The sequence below is a fragment of the Emys orbicularis genome, chromosome 4, assembly GCF_028017835.1.
Source record: "Emys orbicularis isolate rEmyOrb1 chromosome 4, rEmyOrb1.hap1, whole genome shotgun sequence".
In the NCBI taxonomy this organism is placed as follows: Eukaryota; Metazoa; Chordata; order Testudines; family Emydidae; genus Emys; species Emys orbicularis.
In genome coordinates this window covers 30,409,196-30,428,766 of record NC_088686.1, presented here as the reverse complement: position 1 = coordinate 30,428,766, position 19,571 = coordinate 30,409,196, and the positions used below count along the sequence as shown (strand labels likewise).

The window sequence follows — 19,571 nt, the reverse complement described above, 5'->3', positions numbered from 1 at the left end:
ATAGCAAGCGATGGACCTGAACTAAGCCCCCTGCTCTGTTCTTCATATATCTTTCATGGGGCAAAATTAAACCAGGGAGCAAACTTCTAAACTTTGTGATTTGGGGGTTGAAATCTGGATCAGAATCAAAGCATGAGATATGGGTCAGACTGCTTGAAGGAATACAGTAGAAAGCCAGCTAATATGGCCATTATTTTAGTTAATGGTTTATTGAAGTTCTGGTTCAGTTTGGAAAATGTAAAGGCAAGTATATATTTAGTCTGGAATGTTTGTATGTGGAAAAGCTGTAGCCTCTTCCTTTTTGGATTTACCTTTTTAAGGCATGCAGACAGAAACACACTGTATGTCTTCTACAGAGCTGGGCAAATACTGGAAAAATCAAACCAAAAACCCTACAAATGTTCAGTCAGAGTTTTAATCAAGTCCACATCATCCATGTTCATGCCCATTCATACTCATTTTACATGACTGTTCATATTGACTGGGATTCACTAATGCAGATGTCCCTGGAAAGTGGATTTTAAGTTTGTCCACATTGTATATTTGCTTTCTGCAAGTATTCCCTCCAGAGGCCTGTTGGTAAGAGTTACACTAGCCAATCCAGGTGATGGGAACAATATCATGTGACTTATATGACCAATCACAACCTAAGAGCACCACTTGATTTGGGATTTCAAATTGTGAATAACAAGGCTTTGAGTTTAAAAGGGGGAAATTGTTCATCAGCTAATGAATAAATCCAAGGAAAGCACTGTTTGCAGACATTCAATGAACAGAAAAGGAGGTAAAGTTTGCTGAATAAATATTTAGTTAAAAGTTGTTAGTTTAGCTCTAATAAAGTGGTTCATTAGACATTAATTGTGTATTTCTTTCTCAGCCCTGTATTAGTAACTAGTGCATTATATTAGACTTGCACATGATAACTTCTCAGCATAGCCATAATCTCATTTATTGTCTGTGTTCAGTTATGTATCGTCTTTGTTTTCTCTTGGAATAAGATGTAAATTTCTAGAAAGTCAGGAAAGCTGAATTTATAAATTTCACTGTCTGGACATAAGCAAAAGATCTAATCTATCTATCTATCTAATCATCTGTGCTGGAAGATTTTGCACTCCTGAAACAGGAGTTCGGTTAAATGATTTTCATTTGGTAGAACTAAAATTACTGGGGCCAGATCCTCAGCTGATGAAAATCAACATAGGTCCACTGACTTTCATGCCATTATAGCAATTTATTCCAGCTGATGATATGGCCTCTGTTGTGCAAAGGACAGTTTGTCCCTTTAAGCAAACCATACACCAGTTGGCACTGCCATCATCTGCAATAGCAATAGACAATTCACAATTACCACATTTGGGAATATGGAGGAATCTCAAGAGGCACCAATTAAGCATTACAGCTCACAACAGTGTTTTATAAAATACGTTTTCAGGGATAAGCATATGCCACTCAGTAGATACAACACTACCCTTAGATTTTCAGGGCCTAAATGTCCTCACAATAAATGAGCCATGCAAAATGGTCTCTCACCCACTGAAGAGGCAAAATATTGTATTTTTAAAGGCAAATGGCTATTTGCCTGGGTAACGCCGGTAATTTCTTGTGCAAATTGTATTACCTTGTGAAAAGATTGAGTCCTTTGATGTGCAATTAAATAAATTGAGTATGCAAAAGCTAGTTTGCTACATAGTTACAGGGTTTGCTGATAGAAAGGATGCATGCACATGTTGCCTAACTCTTTCTTTGTATGGGTGATTGAAGGTGAACAGACAATGTGAGAATTTGCATAAAGTGGATCTAGTGCAATACTCTACTGGATAGAAAATCAGATCTTTACTTTGCAGAGTCACATGAAGACGTGTTCCCAGCCACTGCATGAAGACACATTTGGTGGACATCTCAAAGTTGGTTTAGCTCAGATTGCAGCTATGGAAATTACACGAGGAAATCACAGAGATAATAAAGCTGTGATTCGTTACTTGCCGTGGCTGTATCATCCTCCTTCTGCAATGCAACAGGGGTAAGAGCACTTTTGTCCCCAAAAGAAGAGCAATGAGGCAGAAATTCCCACAATAATTCTGGGGTTCTTGCCAGATTAAAGGGAATGCAGTTAGTGATGACAGTGGGTGTGATTTGATGATGGATGCTGAAACAAAGACAATTCAAGGTTAAATGTTTCAACAACCCCAACTTTATGACTCCGTAGTATTGCATCATGGTCCCAAATGGATCCATGATGTAACTCCATTGGCTTCAGTGAAATTACATCAGGGATGAATTTGAATAAGGATTTTAGAATAGGAGTTCATAGTAAAACAGAATGAAAGTGTTAGATCAGTTCTGGTTGTAAACCTAGCTATATAGGGCCAACTCCTGACTACTTACTCATTGCAGTTTGCCTGTGTAAGGAGGGAATATAAATGAGTAGGGGCTACAGGACTGGGTCCATTCTGAAGGTGATCTGTTTAAATCCAACAAACCTCTCATATTGTGAAGTCTTTTTTTATCTGTGAAGCTGTACATATACTTTAATTTAAATACATGCTTAACCCTCCCCAGACAAGGTAAATGTGAGAGATCCTGACCTGTAGTATTTCTGTGTGGCTACGGGTTGTGTAGGATAACGGGAAATGATGGAGGTGGGGGTGAAGAGAACTAAGCCTTGTTTTATAATTTATTTTTCATAGAGAGAAAGGATGGTCATGTTGTTAAGACACTGGCCATAGCCTCAGCAGATTTGGATTCAATTCCTGGCTCTAGTACAGATTTCCTATGGGAGCTCAGCAAGTCACTTTGGGCCTGATTTTTCAAGGTATTTAGGTGCCTAAAGGTGCAGATAGGCACCTAGTGGGAGTTAGGCACCTAGGCATTTATGAGAATCACACTAGGCACCTATCTGCATCTTTAGGCATCTAATACCTTGAAAAATCTGGCCCCCAGTCCTGTGAACACTTATGTATATGTGCTTAATATTAAGCATGTGTATGTGTGTTTGCAGCATCGGGATTATCATCTCCCTGGGCTTCAGTTCGCCAGGTGTAAAATGAGGCTAATATGTCCTGAGGTGAGGATAATTAATGTATGTGAAGCCCCAGGTCCTAGGTGCTGAACACCATAGAAAAGCCAATGAATAAAATAAATGTATTATCGTTATGCCTTATTGGTGTTTTGAATTACTGATGATATTAAATTAATAATGAAAAATGGCAGTGAGAGGTCTGCTAGGCAACAGCTTTCTGACCTGAAATCAGTTTCTTCTCAGTGCCTGTGAATTCAGATGAGTAAGTAATCTAACTTCCAGGCTTTGTGAAAGCCCAGGGGATCTTGGATTGAGGTGAAACCAATGGAAATTATTGTTACTCTTGTGTTACACGAACACTTAGATGCTCCAGCTAAGATCAGGGTCTCATTGTGCTAGGTGTTGTATGATCTTTTAATTAGAGACAGTCCCTGCCCCAAAGAACTTACAAACTAAATGGACAAAGACAGACAAAGGGTGGGAGAAAGGAAGTGTGATTAACCTTATTTTACTGATGGGGAAGTGAGAGATCCAGTGACTTGCCCGTGGTCACACAGGAAGGCTCTGGCAGAGCTGGGAACTGAATCTGGATCTCATGAATCACTGCCCAATGCCATAACCACAGTCTTTAATATACAGAGGAATCATGATATAAAGCTCCTTTGATCATTTCTATCCAAATAATCACTGCATGTGGCTCTGTGAGTTTGCCACATCAGCCTTGTGCAGAATCTCAGCTTTGCAAGGACAGAACAAGTGCTGCTGGGCATGTTAGTGCCATGCCAGGTCAGCCAATGTACACGCGGCTCTACCTGGCATTCCCACAAGCTGTCCAAATGATTTAGACTCTAGGAAGCACAGGCAGCATTTTACAAACATATGGGATTTTCAGTTAATGAGAGATAGCAAAGTTTACATGCATTGTAAAAATCAGTTGTTCTCTGACAGGCCCAAAGAATTCATCGAATGTGTATCTCATATTCGTTTACTCTCCTGGCTACTTCTGGGGTCTCTGACACACAATGTCGTCTGTCCGAATTTTCCCTCGTCTTGCATGCCAATTCCTCTGGATGCTGGCTCCCACATTGCAGACCACCTTATTGTTATCCTGATTGGGTTTCCAGAGCAATCAAAGGTAAGGGATTCCATGGGTTTAAGACGATACACCATATGCAATGCCATTAGTATTGCAAACACTTAACCAGTTGTGGTTTTTTTCAGGGAGGTGAAATGCATCTTACAACTTTTCCTCCTCTGGATATTATAAAAGCAACTTCATGTTAATGCCTTATTTAAAGTGGCTTAAACTCCCAGATGGTACCCCTTGTACAAGTAAAATATTCCAGCAGTATTGAATGTTTTAAAATTACACTGCCCACTTTCTTGTTCAATAATGGTCCCACCATACTAAAACTAAAACTGCCCAAACTTAGCAGGCTGCTGTATTCATAAGATATAGGAAATTGGAAGCATAATAAAAAACTTATGATTATAATTCAGAAAAGAAACCCCAAACCTGCCCAGTCTTTCTTAAGGTAACTGCCCCAATAGACACAGAAAACCAGTGATAAATTCACTAAAAATCAGCTCGCTAGATTGTTTTATTGTCTGAGAGCATCACTGTCTAGTGGTCTGAGCACAGGAGTGGGAGATAGGAATTCCTGAGTTCTAAGCCTAGCTCTCTCAGCTCCACATTGACTCTCCCTGTAGCAAGTGACTATTCTATTCTATTCAAATAAGACATGCTAACCTCCATCACAGAGATAGTGTGAGGATTAAAAAAGACTTAATATTTGCAAACAGAGATGGGCTCAAGCCCAGCTTGATTTGTCAAGTGCTTTGAAGATGAACAGTGCACATTGTTGCAAATCGTAAACCATTTATGACAATAATTAACATAGATGCAGTAGGCGGTATGTGTTTATTAAATAAATAATAAATAGGAGTTTATTAACTACAGAAGTAGAATGATCACATGCTTGTCTAGTACTTGGCCTCCCCTCACCCATTCAAGACTGATGCTTCCTATTCATTCCTTCTAGCTCGTTTTGCTCTTTCAAATACCTCCCTCCAGTTACCAAGCAACCCTGGCAGTGTTTGGTGCAGTCATACTGGCATTGGTCATGAATCACTGTTGCGCTTTTAAACTGAGAAAACATCTATGACCTGAACTACAGTAGAACATTTCTTCTATAATGAACTAGTGACATGTCTAGGAGTCGTGACAGTTCTTTGGCGTGTCTGTCAGAAATCACTACATCTAACATTTATTATGAAAGGGTCATGCTCAGGTGCATCTGTAAAACTACTCAGCGAGCCTTGCAAAGTTCCCATTATGGGGCTGTAACCTGGAGGTGTTTTGGGGTGATTATATTCTGGTAAGATGGAACTAGGTTGCAGATCAAAAGAAGTTGATGTAAAATGATTTATTTTGTGTGGATACATGTTTCCTTGGGAAACTCTCACTCTCACTGACTTGGGCAGTAGTATGTTTATGGTCATGAGTCATAAGGCCCTTCTCCTACAGGCCTCCCATTGACGGCAATGGGAGTTTTACCTCAGTGAGGTCAGCAGGATTGGTTCCCAAGGACAAAGTGGTCTTCACACTCTGACCCTTACTTTAATACCCCTTAGTGCGTCTGCACAGGTAAGGGCCTGTATGTGCAGATCTGTTTGCAGGATCGGGCTATTAGGCTGTAAATATAAACATATTCTTTCAACATGCATGAGCTGTTATCAGATGCCTTTCACTTACTGCATCCTAACAAGAGAAACACTTTGATAGTTGTGGATTTGATCAGGGAGTACTTGATGGGGGAGAATTTCTTGGGGGATTTAATTTGATGGAGGTTTATGTTAATGGGGGATACTTTGATGGGGAATGCACTTTATACTATTTCAAGAAAAACCTTTTTCTTCTTGTTACCCTTTCCACAGACATCAGTGCTGCACATGTGTTCCCTCTTCCATGCATTTATATTTGCTCAGCTCTGGACAGTGTATTGTGAACAAACAGCAGTAGCTCCTACGGTCCAAAATCAAAATGAGTTTAGCTTTACAGCCATCCTTACAGCTCTGGAGTTCTGGAGCCGAGTGACACCTAGTATCATACAGCTTATGGCACATAACAAAGTGGTGAGTCAGATGCTGTATACAGATTTGTTTATTACAGATTTATATAAAGCCAAACCCTCTAGGTTTAAAGTTTAAAACTGAATACATGGGACTATGCATAATTTTGTGAAGCAATTGTGCTATTTTTGGAAGTGCAGTATGTTACCTTTGAGAGTTCAAAGGGAAAGATAACTAGTAATAATTTTACCCTGTGGTGATCTGAACAAGGAGCTTAGTGCTATTCAGTTCTCTTGGATCTTAGTGCTGTTCAGTGTTAGAGCTTCTGACTTTGCATAGCAAAAGTGATCAAATACTTCAGAATGGTTCTGTAAATATTTGTTTGAGTTTTTACCCTGTGACCCATGTGTTCAGTCAATACAGCTCAAATGATCAATACCGAACTTGAGCAAGCATAATCCACAGAGATCATTCAGCGAATATTTTTGAGTAATGAATGATTTGAGAAGACCGCAGTCTGTTCATAGACATTTCACAAACAGAAAATGAGCCAAATTTGTTCAATTAGTCAGGGCCGCCTAGAGAGGGGGGCAAGTGGGGCAATTTGCCCCAGGCCCCGCAGGGGCCCCCATGAGAATATAGTATTTTATAGCATTGCAACTTTTTTGTATGGAAGGGGCCCCCAAAATTGCTTTGCCCCAGGCCCCCTGAATCCTCTGGGTGGCCCTGCAATTAGTTATTTGTTACGAATTATTCATCCAGTTCCACTGCTTAGCATGCAGGTGCAGGATGTAGGTGCTGTTCACTAAGGACCCAATGCTGTGCAAATTGCCCGGTGCCTCCTGATATGTGCTGAGTGCTCTAAACTCCCATTGACTTCCATTGCTGAGTGCCTCAGAGGTTCAGGCCCTAAAGCATGCACAGTGCTAGAATAATAGCTCCCTCTGTTTGCATGCTCAGGGTTGACAGCTTGCTTAAGATGGGCAAGGTACATAGTCTCTCACTTGCCAGACTCATCATGAGCTTCTGGTTCTACTAATGTGATGGATATTCTCTGTTAGCTGAAATGGTAATTGCTGGCTTTGGCTCTGAAGGCTCTGATTCTAGGCCCAAGACAAAGAGATTCCTCACATATAGCCTGGTCCTCTAAGCATGTGGCTCTTAACATTTTCTAGAATGTGGGCCACCTATTTATGCAGAGACTGCTTTGTGGGGCACCTCCCTGCTCATGTAGACCACCTCCCATCCCCTCTATGCTTGGGCATTTTCCATTTCATTTGCAGTCACATGGACTGCAGTTGGAATATTTTTGTGCCAACTACAGCAATTGTTTACATTAAAGACACACTAGGCAAGTACTTAATATATGTATAGCTGTCCTTTAATGTGATTTTAACCTCTGGAAATGTGGAGAAGCCTGGGTGACCAGCTCGAGTCAATGGACTACTAGTTAAGTGCTCTGTGACCCACTGAACACAGTTTGGGAACTGCTGCTGTAAGCCTGGAATTCCTAGTGAAGCCAACTGGAATTCTGCGTGACCTCTATCTCTGACTAGCCTCAAATCTAAGGGGAAAGGTGTGGGACCGGGAACCCCTGAGTTTTAATCTCAGTTCTAACAATGACTCATTATGTGGCCCTTGGCACAAGTTATTAAACTCTCTGCCTTGGCTACCTGCTCTGTAAAATGTGGATTATACTTATTCTCACAGGGGTATTTTGAAGTTCAATTAGTTAGTGTTTGTAAAGCTCTTCGAAGAAGACAAGCAATACTGAAAAGCTAAATTTATTGTTATATAGCGGAATCCATGCATAGTTCAGACAGGCACTGCAAATACTCACTGCCATCTCAAGATATTTGTCTTGTTGTACCTGTGCATTTACAGAACATAAAACATAAAATGCTGTTTACTACCAAAAAGCTAATATTTGCATATGCCGTATTTCATGCTATAAAATCCAAGAATTATATATTCATGGCCCCCTGCCAATTCAGAACAATAAATCACCTTCAGATGGAAAAAATAAAATCTGATCTTTGTGACTAAGTTAATTTTAAAGGGAATTCAGTAAATAAAAATACCAATTTCTGACTCAGTGATTGATGAGAACTACCCAACAGGGACAAGTAGAAGGAACAATGACTGAGAGGAAGAAAACCGAAGACAGTTTGTCTTGGTGTGCAATAGGAGGTAAACCAAATATGTAGAGCACTCTAACAGATAGATGCTGCTGCATCAGAGAAAGACTTAGTAAATAGAAATGTCCCCCATGTCATCATGTGATATTTAACCTGAAATGTCAGTGGTTAAAAAACATACAGATTATGCCCCAATGTAGCTGCCAAGAAAATGGAGTGAGACTATCCCTAGGGACTATTGGCTGTGTTCACAATATTATTACACTGGATATTTATTTAATATTTTTTCTTTCAGATGGTGGAAATGGTGTGTCTACATGTGATTAGTTTAATGGAGGCTTTACAAGAATGTAATTCCACTATCTTTGTCAAGGTATGTGAATCACATGTTGTGAATACTTCTTTAAGGATTCGTAGGAACCTTTTTCCCGACAGACTTCCTAGAAGGGGAAACTAGAAGGGGCTGAGGTTAAAGGTCAGTGCGGGAATAGAGCTCTTTACAACATTAAAAGAGTAAAATTCCTAACATGGGGGCACAGACCAAAACCCTGAGCCCAAACTGCCCTTGAATTTTGACTTTGTATCTTATTTACTCCTAGTTTCTATAACAGAATGAACCCAAAGTCTGCATTCAAATACCCCTGAACTTTGCAAGGAGCAGGATTCAAAATCTGGATTTTAAGTTTCCATTTTGGACCAATCTCTAATTCCTAACAATGTTGGTGTCACTCAGCTTCCTTTGCAGATCATGGTTATGTCCTGGCACTCAAATTCTTTCAGGGTGATAACACAAGACTTGTGCCTGAATAATGTCTGGTTTTATTAAATGCCTGTGTGTGTGTTTCTTACTTAACTGAATATAATTAGGTGGTGAATCCTATTCTTTTAGGAAAGCACAATAGGCTATTCACCAGTCCAGGGCCAAGTCCTGCTTGCCTTACTTGTGCAAAACTCCTTTGGAAATCTGCAGCATTTGGTCCAAAGTTTAAACAAAGTAGTATTTTTCCCCTTGTGGATGACCACAGTGTTCCCTGCATTGATCTGAGTAAAACAAGCCAAACCAAAGAAGAAATGAAAAGAATTGGGGTGGTCACACAGGATAAATCAAGTCTTTTAGCATTATAGATGCTTTCCCACTTAGTCCTCTGGATAGCTGTTTTTCAGATGAAATAACAGCAAGCAAAGCAGTCCTTAGTCCTGTGAGTCTAGATGAATTGTGTTCCTTTGTACATTGAGCTGTTGCATTGCATTAGAGCAAGCCACTGTGTTTTATTCTTTTCTAGCCTCTTAGGGTATGTCTACACTGCAACGTTAGTGCAGGGTTAATGGGACTCCAATCATCTGACCTGTGTTAGGGAGCCCTGGGCTTGACCTTATGTTAAGACTTTTCTAACCTGTGTTGAAACCTAGAGCTCTGGTGTCCATATTGCAGTGCACAGACCCAAGTGAAAGTAACCATATCCCAGACTCCCTAGCATCCCCTCCCATCCCCCCAAAATGTGGCTGCTCTAGCACTAGGACCATGATGCACTGTGGGAAAACTTTACTGCCCTCCCTGCAAGTTACCAGAAAGCAGCTCGCTTTGCCAAAGACTTGATCTGTTCGCTCTCCATTGCAAACCCAGGTGGCTCTCTGAATGTGTGCTTGCAGATTGGTGATCATGAGAGACTGGGTTAACGCTGAGCTGCTGCCATTTACAAAGGGCGCATGGCTTCCATTTTCAATACAGTGGATTTCGGATTGTTGGGATAGAGAGTACTACGGACATTGTCCCATGGAATTGTGGGATACGTCTGTCTGACTCCCAGGTCCTGAGTCAAGCGTGGCTGCATCTATACTGCAAAGCAACAGGGCTCAGACCTTGGGTCCTGGCTTAACTTGAGCTTGGACCATCCAGGGTCCTGGGACCCTGGGTCCAAAAGCTGGGTTAGCACAATTGCAGTGTAGACGCAAGAGGGGGTTAGGCTTGAGCCCGGGTTCAAGCACAGGCTTACGTTGCAGTGTAGACATACCATTAGTGTCCAGCAGTAACACAAAGCTAAAATTGAAAGGCAATCCCCCTGTTACCATGCCTTCTTTAAAATTAATGGCTGATAGAGTTATACTGTTGTAGCATTGTGGAGAGCTACTTAAACATTCCCTACATGACAATATCTCAATCAAAGAATGAAATTTCTGAAAAGATTTCAGACATACTCGCTCACTGCCTCACTTCATGTATTTCCCTTCAGTAAATGTGTTTTGACCCTCTCTAGGAGGGAGGTGACATTTGAATGAGATAGCATTTCACTTCATAGTGGATGACGGAGCATGAGGCAGATTGGATTGAAAAGATTCAGGTTCTATTAGCAAATGTTAAAATTCAGATTTATAATAAGGTGAAGAGCTCAGTTCAGTACCTCAGCTCTGCAGGGCGGGGCCCTAAAAGTGGGCAAGGCTGTCCCAGGATGGGACATGGACAGGGTTCCCAGGAGGTGCACTGATTCAGCACCTATGAAACAGGATCTTATGAAGTCCAGGGTGGATTTTAAAGCTGCTTTCCCACCCAAAGAAAAGGCAAACCTGGCACAAATTCTGCAGTAAATCCCCAAGCAAAAAGTATGTACAATGGAGGTAAGAGTGAGAGTATGTGTCAGTAATTTACAGTAAAATACATTAAGGGATGTTGTAATTATTGCAAAAACAAGCATGATAAATCTAGGAAATTCGAGATAAGCTTAAAAGAAATCCAAGTATGTTAAGGTTTGGAAATACATAGGGCAACCAGACAACCTTAACTCTCCCCTGCAGTGACACCATGCATTAACCATATGTTTATAATTCAGGCTTTTTCGTGTTTGTAGTCCCAGATTAGTTTAAATCGATTTTTAGAAACACAGTATTTTGCATTGTGTTACTTTTAAAGTAGAGATTGAATACTAGTTCTGTAATTGTGGGGAGGATATGCTGTATTTTAAAAACATTCCAAAGAGATTGAATCCCTGCTTTAAGTGCAGAGCTCAACTTTAACTATGGAGCCATGACTGGCACCTATATAATTTATAGCAGTGGTTTTCAAGCTGTAGTAAGAGTCTACAGACTATGTCTAAGATTTGCAAAGGAGGCCACACCTCCATTTGAAATGTTTTAGGGGTCCACAAATGAAAAATGGTTGAAAACCTTTGAGTTACAAACAAGAAATTTACCCCGAATCAGCTTTGAAACTGTCTTATTTTCAAGGGTTGCAGATAAGACTTGAATGTTCACAGCCCTAACCTACATGAAGAAGCTGCAAAGATAACAGCTCTCTGATTGTTGGCTGATTGTTGTTTTTTATTATGTTTCAAACAATTTAGAAAATCCTGTATTGCCTCGACCTTGTTGGTAATTAAGTGTAGGGGACAGAGTATATTTTATGTTTCAAAGCACCTTTCCTTTATGTAGATGTAAGCCTTTCAAACAAAAATAAATTATCACTAAAGAATGGTGAGGAGGAGAGAGTGGAGTGAAAAATAATCTTATTTTTTTTATTCAGTTTCAGCACATTCTTAATATCCTTTTCCTGAGCTTTCTGCGTTGTGCAAATCAGACCACCACCACCAACCCCACCCCTTTTTAGCACAGTGGTTGCCACTAAACCCTGCACACTTACCATCTTCATTAATTAAGTTTATTGCTGTCTTTCTTATTCTAAATAGGGAATCAGATGTGATTAAAATGTTCAAGAAGGCCACTGTACAACTTCATCACAGCAGACACAGGAAAAATGTGTAACTGTAATGATCACCACAACGGGGAGTCAGAGGGTCATATGTTGCCAGGTGGATTATGGGAACTGTGTTTACTTGGATGCTGACGTGGTGGGGAACCTTATTAGGAATAAGATGGGGGGAGGGTAAAGCCAGGGAAAGTAGAGCAAGATAGGGGACTTCAGATCCTCCTAAACTACAAGCAGAGGAGGAGCTTTCTTTCATCTCACTGGCAGGGAGCAGCACTTTCTCACAACTTCCCTTCCTCTTTGACTGGTACGGTGAGAGTTCCACCTCCTGATTTCATCTACTCTTAGCCATTGGTGTTACGTTCCCCACCCACTTGCGCGGTGTATGCTTCCCCCTGGGATAGAGCTGCTCCCTTTTATTGTCAGATAGCACTTTTTGGCCGGATTTTTAAGCCATATTCCCCCCTTTGGAGAAAAGCCTGACTGGGAGATGGAAAGAAAAAAAATCCAAGAGTTCCAACTCAATTTCTTCCTCCTCCATCCAGTGCGGGGAGTGGGAGGATTTGCTCTCCTCTAACACCCCACCCCCTCAAGGCAGAGAGTTCAGTCCTCCTAAACCTTGTGTGGATCTTGGGGTACCTACGAGACCCTGTGTTTCTGCACAGCTTTCCGACCAGCTTCCCTTCCTCTTTGGCAGGAAGCATGCTGCCACTGGCTAGTTCCATAGGAGCAGCATGAAGCCCTGATCAGATTTCCAGTGGTAAGTCTGTGAGGTTAGCAGGGGGAGCATGCCATGGAATGTGGGTGCTCTTTTAGCTGTCCTATTTCTGCCTCTCAAAAACCCCACATAGACCTGAGTCATCAGAGCTCCGGTGGAGGAGCTTTTCTGCAAGGTCCCAGGGAAGGAGATTAGAGCTAATGCTCCCCTGTTCTCTGGCTGGGTTCCATCTGTTTTGGCATCCATCTGCCTGCAGAAGCAGAGGATTGAATATGGTTCTTTATTTGGTGGACCAAGTAATCAGTACTGACAGAGCTGCATATGATCCACTAGCAAAACAGCACTGAAATTTATGTTATGCAGCCAGACAAACAATTAGCATTCTTTAAACAGGGGGAATGGTGCTTTATCTAATGCTGTCAATACTGATTAGGTTTAACCTACAACTCTCAGTAGCATAATTGGTAAATTGCAAATTCTGATGCCATTTGGAGAAGCATTTCAGAACAATATGCCCAGTGGTTAAATTAATATTGGAGAGCATGGATAGAAATGGTTTCCGTAGGCTTGTCATGTAAAGTTACTCTCAAATAAAAGTTCTGTTAAGAGATATAGCCAGAAACAAATATCAGCTCTTGGATTATGGATTCCCAGATCCCTCCTTGCCTCTCCTACTCTGTTGGTGTCTGGAGTATGACCACATGAAGCCCTGATCCTGCAGTTCCTCTGCAAATAGAGTGCCCAGGGAAGTCAATGGGAGTTTTGAGTGCAGATTGATGATGCTCTGTCCTGGAGAAAATAAATCCAGGCATAGGTCAGAGCCTAAGAGTTACTTTTTCATCCTGATGAGTGAGTCTTCTATCTCTTGGGAGTAGGGTGCACGGAGGGCTCCTTTTAGGACAATGCACAGAGATCATTGGAGATGAGGGATTAGGACATGGCAAGGCAAGGGTGAGGCTGGAAGATCCACTGCTACGTGGGTTCACCCATCCCTCCCATGGAGGGCTACAGTAAGAGCTGCACAGCAACTCCACAGCTGCTTGGCATACTGAAAGGAAAATTCCTTTTCCACTGCCCGAGCACTAAGATACCCAGCTCACTGTCCGCAATACGTGCTATATGGTGAAAGGAGGTCTTGGGCCTAAATTAGATGTGTGAGTATAGCATGGATGCCTGCGATTGTTGACCTATAAAACAATGGTCAGTGATCAGAATATAAAATGTTCTGCATCATCATGAACTTCTGCCTCAGTCCTTTTCACTCTTCAACATCTGCAACAGTGTGCACTTTTTTGTGCAATGCTTGGACCGCATTCATTCCAATACCTGCTCACCTGGGTATTAAGAAAACACCTCCAGGGAAATATTCCTTTTAAGGGATTTTTATTTTAAACTATCAACATTGCCTTAAAATAGTACCAGTAATTGCTCCTTATTGTAAAATAGGATACAAATGATCAAAGCTGGCTTCTTAACCTCTGAATGCCACATGTCCAGCATGCCCATCTTTTACAAATCCATTTCCATATTTATGGATGAGTCCTTTCAGCATGTGTCACCATCCATTCAACGGGCTAAATGAGTTAGACATACCCTGCTTTGACTCGCTGTAACCAGAACAAATTCATGGGCCCATATAGTATACTATCAAAACATTTGTTGTCTCTTCGTACAGCTAATACCTATGTGGTTGCCAATGATTCAGTCAAATCTAAAGGTAAGTTATTTTCTCTTGTTCTTTCAGGCTTGTTGGTATTTCTGTTCTGTGTTTTGTCTGAATGTACTCTAGAAATAAGACTCACGCTCCCAACTCTCTGACAGTGCATCATAACTCCATATTATTTTTTCAGCATACATCTTTTTATAATATGCAAACTGCTTGGTATTTGGGGATAATCAGTGGCTCAGCATTGAATATGCCAAATTTGAATGGGCAGAGGCATCATTTAGGACAGTAGTTCTCAACCTTTTCCGTACTGAGACACTGCGCCACCCATGACTTACATCTAACTAACTAGGATCTAGATGGGAAGCCCTCCCCACTCCCATCTAACTAGCTAAGCAAAGCAGGGTGGTCCATGACCCCCTGACATCGATCCACAGGTTGAGAACCCCTGATTCAGGGGGTGGCTTTCAGTTCTGCAGCACCTGATGCTGACCTGCTGTGGTCTGCTGGTTGGATGATAATAGTGCTAAGTGGCCTTGTTTGTGACAGAAATGAGGATGAGGTGTACCAATGGGTCCTGTCAGTCAAGAGTGGATGGGAAGAAAGGCTGTGCAGAAAGCTCCACTATAAAGTTGCTGTTGAGAACATAGTGATTTGGGGGATGGTGGCCTGAAATCAATGCCCCTTGTGACAACATCTTTGTCAGTGGTTGGAGACGAGGTAGAATGAGACCTGGGATAGAGGGGGGTGGGGCATGCAGGGGGAATCCTCCTCTCCCAAAATCAGCTCCTGGCAAAAAATCTTACATAATCCTGATTTAATGTATGTATTGAATAAAAGAGAGAAACTCAACCTTCTGCTGGTTTTAATAGCATTTATCTGCTGGACTCCAACTGCGCCTTCAAGCCATTCAGAATAACGTGAACCACCACAGCCTGAGGATGTTACAGGGGTCAGGACAAATGAACAATAGCTCATCTGCACTCCGCAAATGGCTCCAGTGTACCCAGTTTAAAATGGCTCAAGTGGAAATTCAGTCATCTGAAGCTGCATCTCAGTTTTATCCTCTATGAATTATGTAAATTGTTCCAAATCCTCACTTTTGGTCTAGCAATAAAAGGGTTAAAGCTATAAGATAAAAGCCCATTTTTGTATATATTAGTACTTTATCTATGCTTTTTAGCCTAGGACAATTGTGCAAAAGCTTGCGCAGGGCAAAGCTAAGAGCCTGATCCTGCCAATTCGTAATCACACATAAATTATTGCTCACACGAGCAGGCCCAGTGAAGTCATTGAGATGGCTCTCAAGAATGTTTGCAGGGTTGGGCTCTATCTTTCATGCTAAACATATCTCTAATCATTGAAATATTTGATTCTGAAATGGTTCTTTATATTATTTTTGAAACAAAAACAAAAATCATTTTTCTTTAATTAACTTCTATTTTTTTTAAACTAGACTAGTGTGTATTCACCAACGCGTGAAAGTGCTATGTTGCTATTTTGGATGATAACCAAAAAAAAAAAAAAAAGGGGGGGGTGGTGGTGCTTTGGGATCCTTTCTACAGCTTTTTCTTTAAACTCAGTTGGCAATGCAATAAAATTTGTCACTGTAAAACAGTGATGTTACAATGAGGCTTTTTGTCATTATGTTCTGGAAAAACAGCAGCTTGGGAGGAGCATTATTACAAAGCACACTTAGAAATGAGGTTGTTAAACTGTGCCAGTTTGTCTTTTTGTTTAATATTTACCACACCTATCAAGTATGATTTATTATTTTTTGAAAAAGTTACTTTTCACTTCATTGATTTTGTGCTGTACTTTCCTGTAAGCTTCATGGAAACCTCTTTAGTTTTGTGAATACTGTATTTTAGTCTTTTGTGAATATTTGTATACAGTGCAATTAAAAATGTACAGCTCAATTCTGCTCTTTTTCATGTTTAGGGAAGTTTTACCATAGAGTTCAGTAGGAGCAGGTTTGGTCCTGAACCTTTGCATTATGATGATAACAAATTATAGCTATGGCATAATATTGCATAGAAAGTTTGTTTAATAACAAATTAATTTTAACAGCATTAAAGGACTGATCCAAAGCCCATTTAAGTCAATGGAAAGACTTTCATTGTCTTCAGTGGCTTTTGGTGAATTCCTAAAAAGACCAGAATTTATCACCTCGTGTAATTAATATTTAATTCTGTCGATTCATAAATTATATCTCTCATATTTATTACTGTAATGCACTGACTAGAATAATAATAAAGATACATGTAAGCTGTATATTAAAATCCTATTAAAAACATACCCTTTACTACCACTCTCAGCATTAATGTGTTTTTCCCCAGCTCCTTTGGAGGGGGAGAGGGGTCCTGAAAATATTTGCTTGAGTAAAGATTTTATTTCTTTTTCTCCTATTAGCCTTGCAGAACCAACAAAGTTGAGAGAGAGAGAGAGAGAGAGAGAGAGAGAGAGAGAGAGAGAGAGATTCTGTTCCCTCATAGATTCTGTTCCCTCATAGATTCATAGAGTTTAAGACCAGAAGGGACAATTATATCCTCTAGTATGATCTCCTGTACATCACAAGCCATTACATTTCACCCCCCGTAACTTGTGTTTGGGTAAAGACTATCTTCCAGAAAGGTATCCAGTGTTGATTTTAAAACATCAAGAGATGGTAGATTGTTCCAGTGGTTAATCATCTCAGTGTTAAAAATTTGTGCCTTATTTCTAATTTGAATTTGAGCAGCTTCATGCCTAGCCATTGGTTCTTGTTATGCCTTTCCCCTCTATGGTAAAGAGCCCTTTAGTACCCAGGATTTTCACCCATGATGGTACTTACACACTGTAATCAAGTCACCTCTCAATCTTTTCTTTGATAAACTAAACACAATAAGCTCTTTAAATCTCTCATTATATGGCTTTTTCTCCAATCCTGGACTCATTTGTGTGGCTCTTCCACCCTCTCCAATTTTTCAACATCCTTTTAAAAATGTGGACACCAGAATTGTATGCACTATTCTAGTATCAGATTCACAATACGATATACCGAGGTAAAATCACCACCCTGCTCCTACTCACTACTTCCCTGTTTATACACCCAAAGACTGCATTTTTACTGTATCGCAGCACTGGGATATTATATTGAGTTATTTATCCACAATGACCTGCTAAATCCTTTTCAGAGTCACTGCTTTCCCAGCTAGAGTCCCCCATTCTGTAGCTATGGCCTGCATTCCTGGTTCCTAGATGTATAACTTTACATCTGGCTGTATTAAAATGCATTCCCTGTGGTGCATTATCAACAGCATAGTTTATACCTTTGTAACCCCATTGAAGATAATGGGTGTAATGAGGGAGGCTTGGAAGACATCTCCCGCCCCAACTTTCATATGGGGGGGGGGGGGAGGGGGAGGAACAGCAATGCCTTCCTCCAACTTTTGGCAGACTATGAAAGGGAGGCAGGGAAAGGGATTCTGAGGTGGCTTAGTGCAGCTGGGCTTGGCATCCTATTCTCCCCCCCCCCCCTTTCCTCTTGCAGGTTGCTGATCAGCTGTTCAGCTGTTAAAAACTCAAGGAGCAGGAGGCTGTTGCAATTGCAGCCTCCAGCCAGGATGGGGCTGCCATCTCCTCCTGCAGGACAGACAGGAACCAGCTGTGGTTTGGTGCCTGAAATGGGCTCCTTAGGGTCCGTCTGTGGCCGCAGCCGCTGTAGAGCCGGAGGGGCCTGGATGTGCAGCAATCGTTCCCTCGGGATAGGCAGGGAGGAGCTGTGAGGGGCAGGCAGGCACTGGGGGAGGACAGCTGGAATGGTCACTAGGGGACACCTCTAGGGGGGCAGACACTACGGGCTGACATGGGCACTAGAGGGAACCTCTGGAGGGGCGGGCATTAGGGGGTGACATGAGCACTAGGGGGCACCTCTGGGGTGCAGACACTGGGGGGTACCTTTGGGGGAGTAGTCACTGGGGGGACACCTCTGGGTTGACATGGACACTCAGGGGTAACATGGGCACCTCTGGGGGTGGGCACTGGGGGGGGGGGAAGATGGATGCTAGGGGACACCACTGGGGAGGCAGATGGGTAATATAGGCACTAAGGGGCAGTTATGGGGGGACAGGCACCAGAAGTAGGGTTGCTAGGGGCTTGGTTTTCAACCGGAAAGTCCAGTTGAAGGGGAACTTGTAGAATGTCCAGTCAGAAGTACTGACCGGACACCAAAAATCCGGTCACCGCCTGCAGGGGTGCTGGAATGAGGTGGAAGTTGCTGCCTGCAAACGCCACTGCCAGCGTGTCCCCCGGTCCCTGCCAGCCTGGCCCTGGACATGGGGCTGGGGAGGGGCTGGGGCGGGACCATGTCATCAACCTGTGCCAGCCCCTTCTCAGCTGGGGCCGCCTCCTACCTGTATCTTGTGGGCAGGCAGGCTTTGCGTCAGCTCCCAGCCCAGCTCTGTAGGCGGCAGGTGAGTCCCGGGGAAGGGGGAGTGAACGAGCGACCAGGAGGGAGGAGCCATTTTAAGAAATTTGGGAACCCTAACCAGGAGACAGCTGTGAAGTGAGAGGCACTAGGGGACACAGGGTCTAAGGGACAGCTCTCGGTGGAATTGGGAAAGGAAGATGATGATGGCAGGATATAGAGGAGGGTGAGTGATGGGGTGAAAGAGATTCAGGTGAGTTTGGGGAAGTGATGTGGTGGGCAAGTGTGAGGGGGATCTTGGAAAAGATACTGGGTGGGATTTGGGGGATGAGCGTCTCAGAAGCAAGAGGAGAGAGAGGTGGCTTAGAAGAGAAGGAGGAGGACACATGGTGGGAGTTTGTGTGAAACAGGCGAGAGTGGGAAGATTTCACACACAGACAAATCTGTAGGGGAGAGAGGAGACAAAGTAGGTAGTGGAGTGGGAGAGTTGAAACTCAGCACCTACCACACATGCTCTCTGTATGTGTGTATATATATCTCCTCAATATATGTTCCATTCTATATGCATCCGAAGAAGTGGGCTGTAGCCCACGAAAGCTTATGCTCTAATAAATTTGTTAAGTCTCTAAGGTGCCACAAGTACTCCTGTTCTCTTTTCGGATACAGACTAACACGGCTGCTACTCTGAAACCTGACACAGGACAGGAACAACCAAGGCAGCATCAGAGAAGGACAGGTAGGAGCAGAGCAAAGTAAACACTGTGGGAGGAGGGGATCGGCTTTATGTTTTGTTTAAAGGAAGGTGAGTGAAAGGCACTTGTGTTGGAACTCTTTCGGGGGTTGCAGTGAAGGG

At 42.2% G+C, this 19,571-nt stretch overlaps 1 protein-coding gene across 3 annotated transcripts in view; it reads left to right on the top strand.

The window, feature by feature from the left end:
- Positions 1-15,383, top strand: part of UNC79 (unc-79 homolog, NALCN channel complex subunit) — a 146,278-nt gene extending 130,895 nt beyond the window's left edge. For all 3 annotated transcript variants that reach the window (XM_065403675.1, XM_065403674.1, XM_065403677.1), the window contains 6 exons: positions 1,845-2,020; positions 3,968-4,154; positions 5,957-6,154; positions 8,525-8,602; positions 14,320-14,361; positions 15,183-15,383. In XM_065403675.1, coding sequence (XP_065259747.1) covers positions 1,845-2,020; positions 3,968-4,154; positions 5,957-6,154; positions 8,525-8,602; positions 14,320-14,361; positions 15,183-15,383 — 882 coding nt within the window. The remainder of the gene's footprint in view (positions 1-1,844; positions 2,021-3,967; positions 4,155-5,956; positions 6,155-8,524; positions 8,603-14,319; positions 14,362-15,182) is intronic.
- The last annotated feature ends 4,188 nt before the right edge of the window (positions 15,384-19,571 follow it).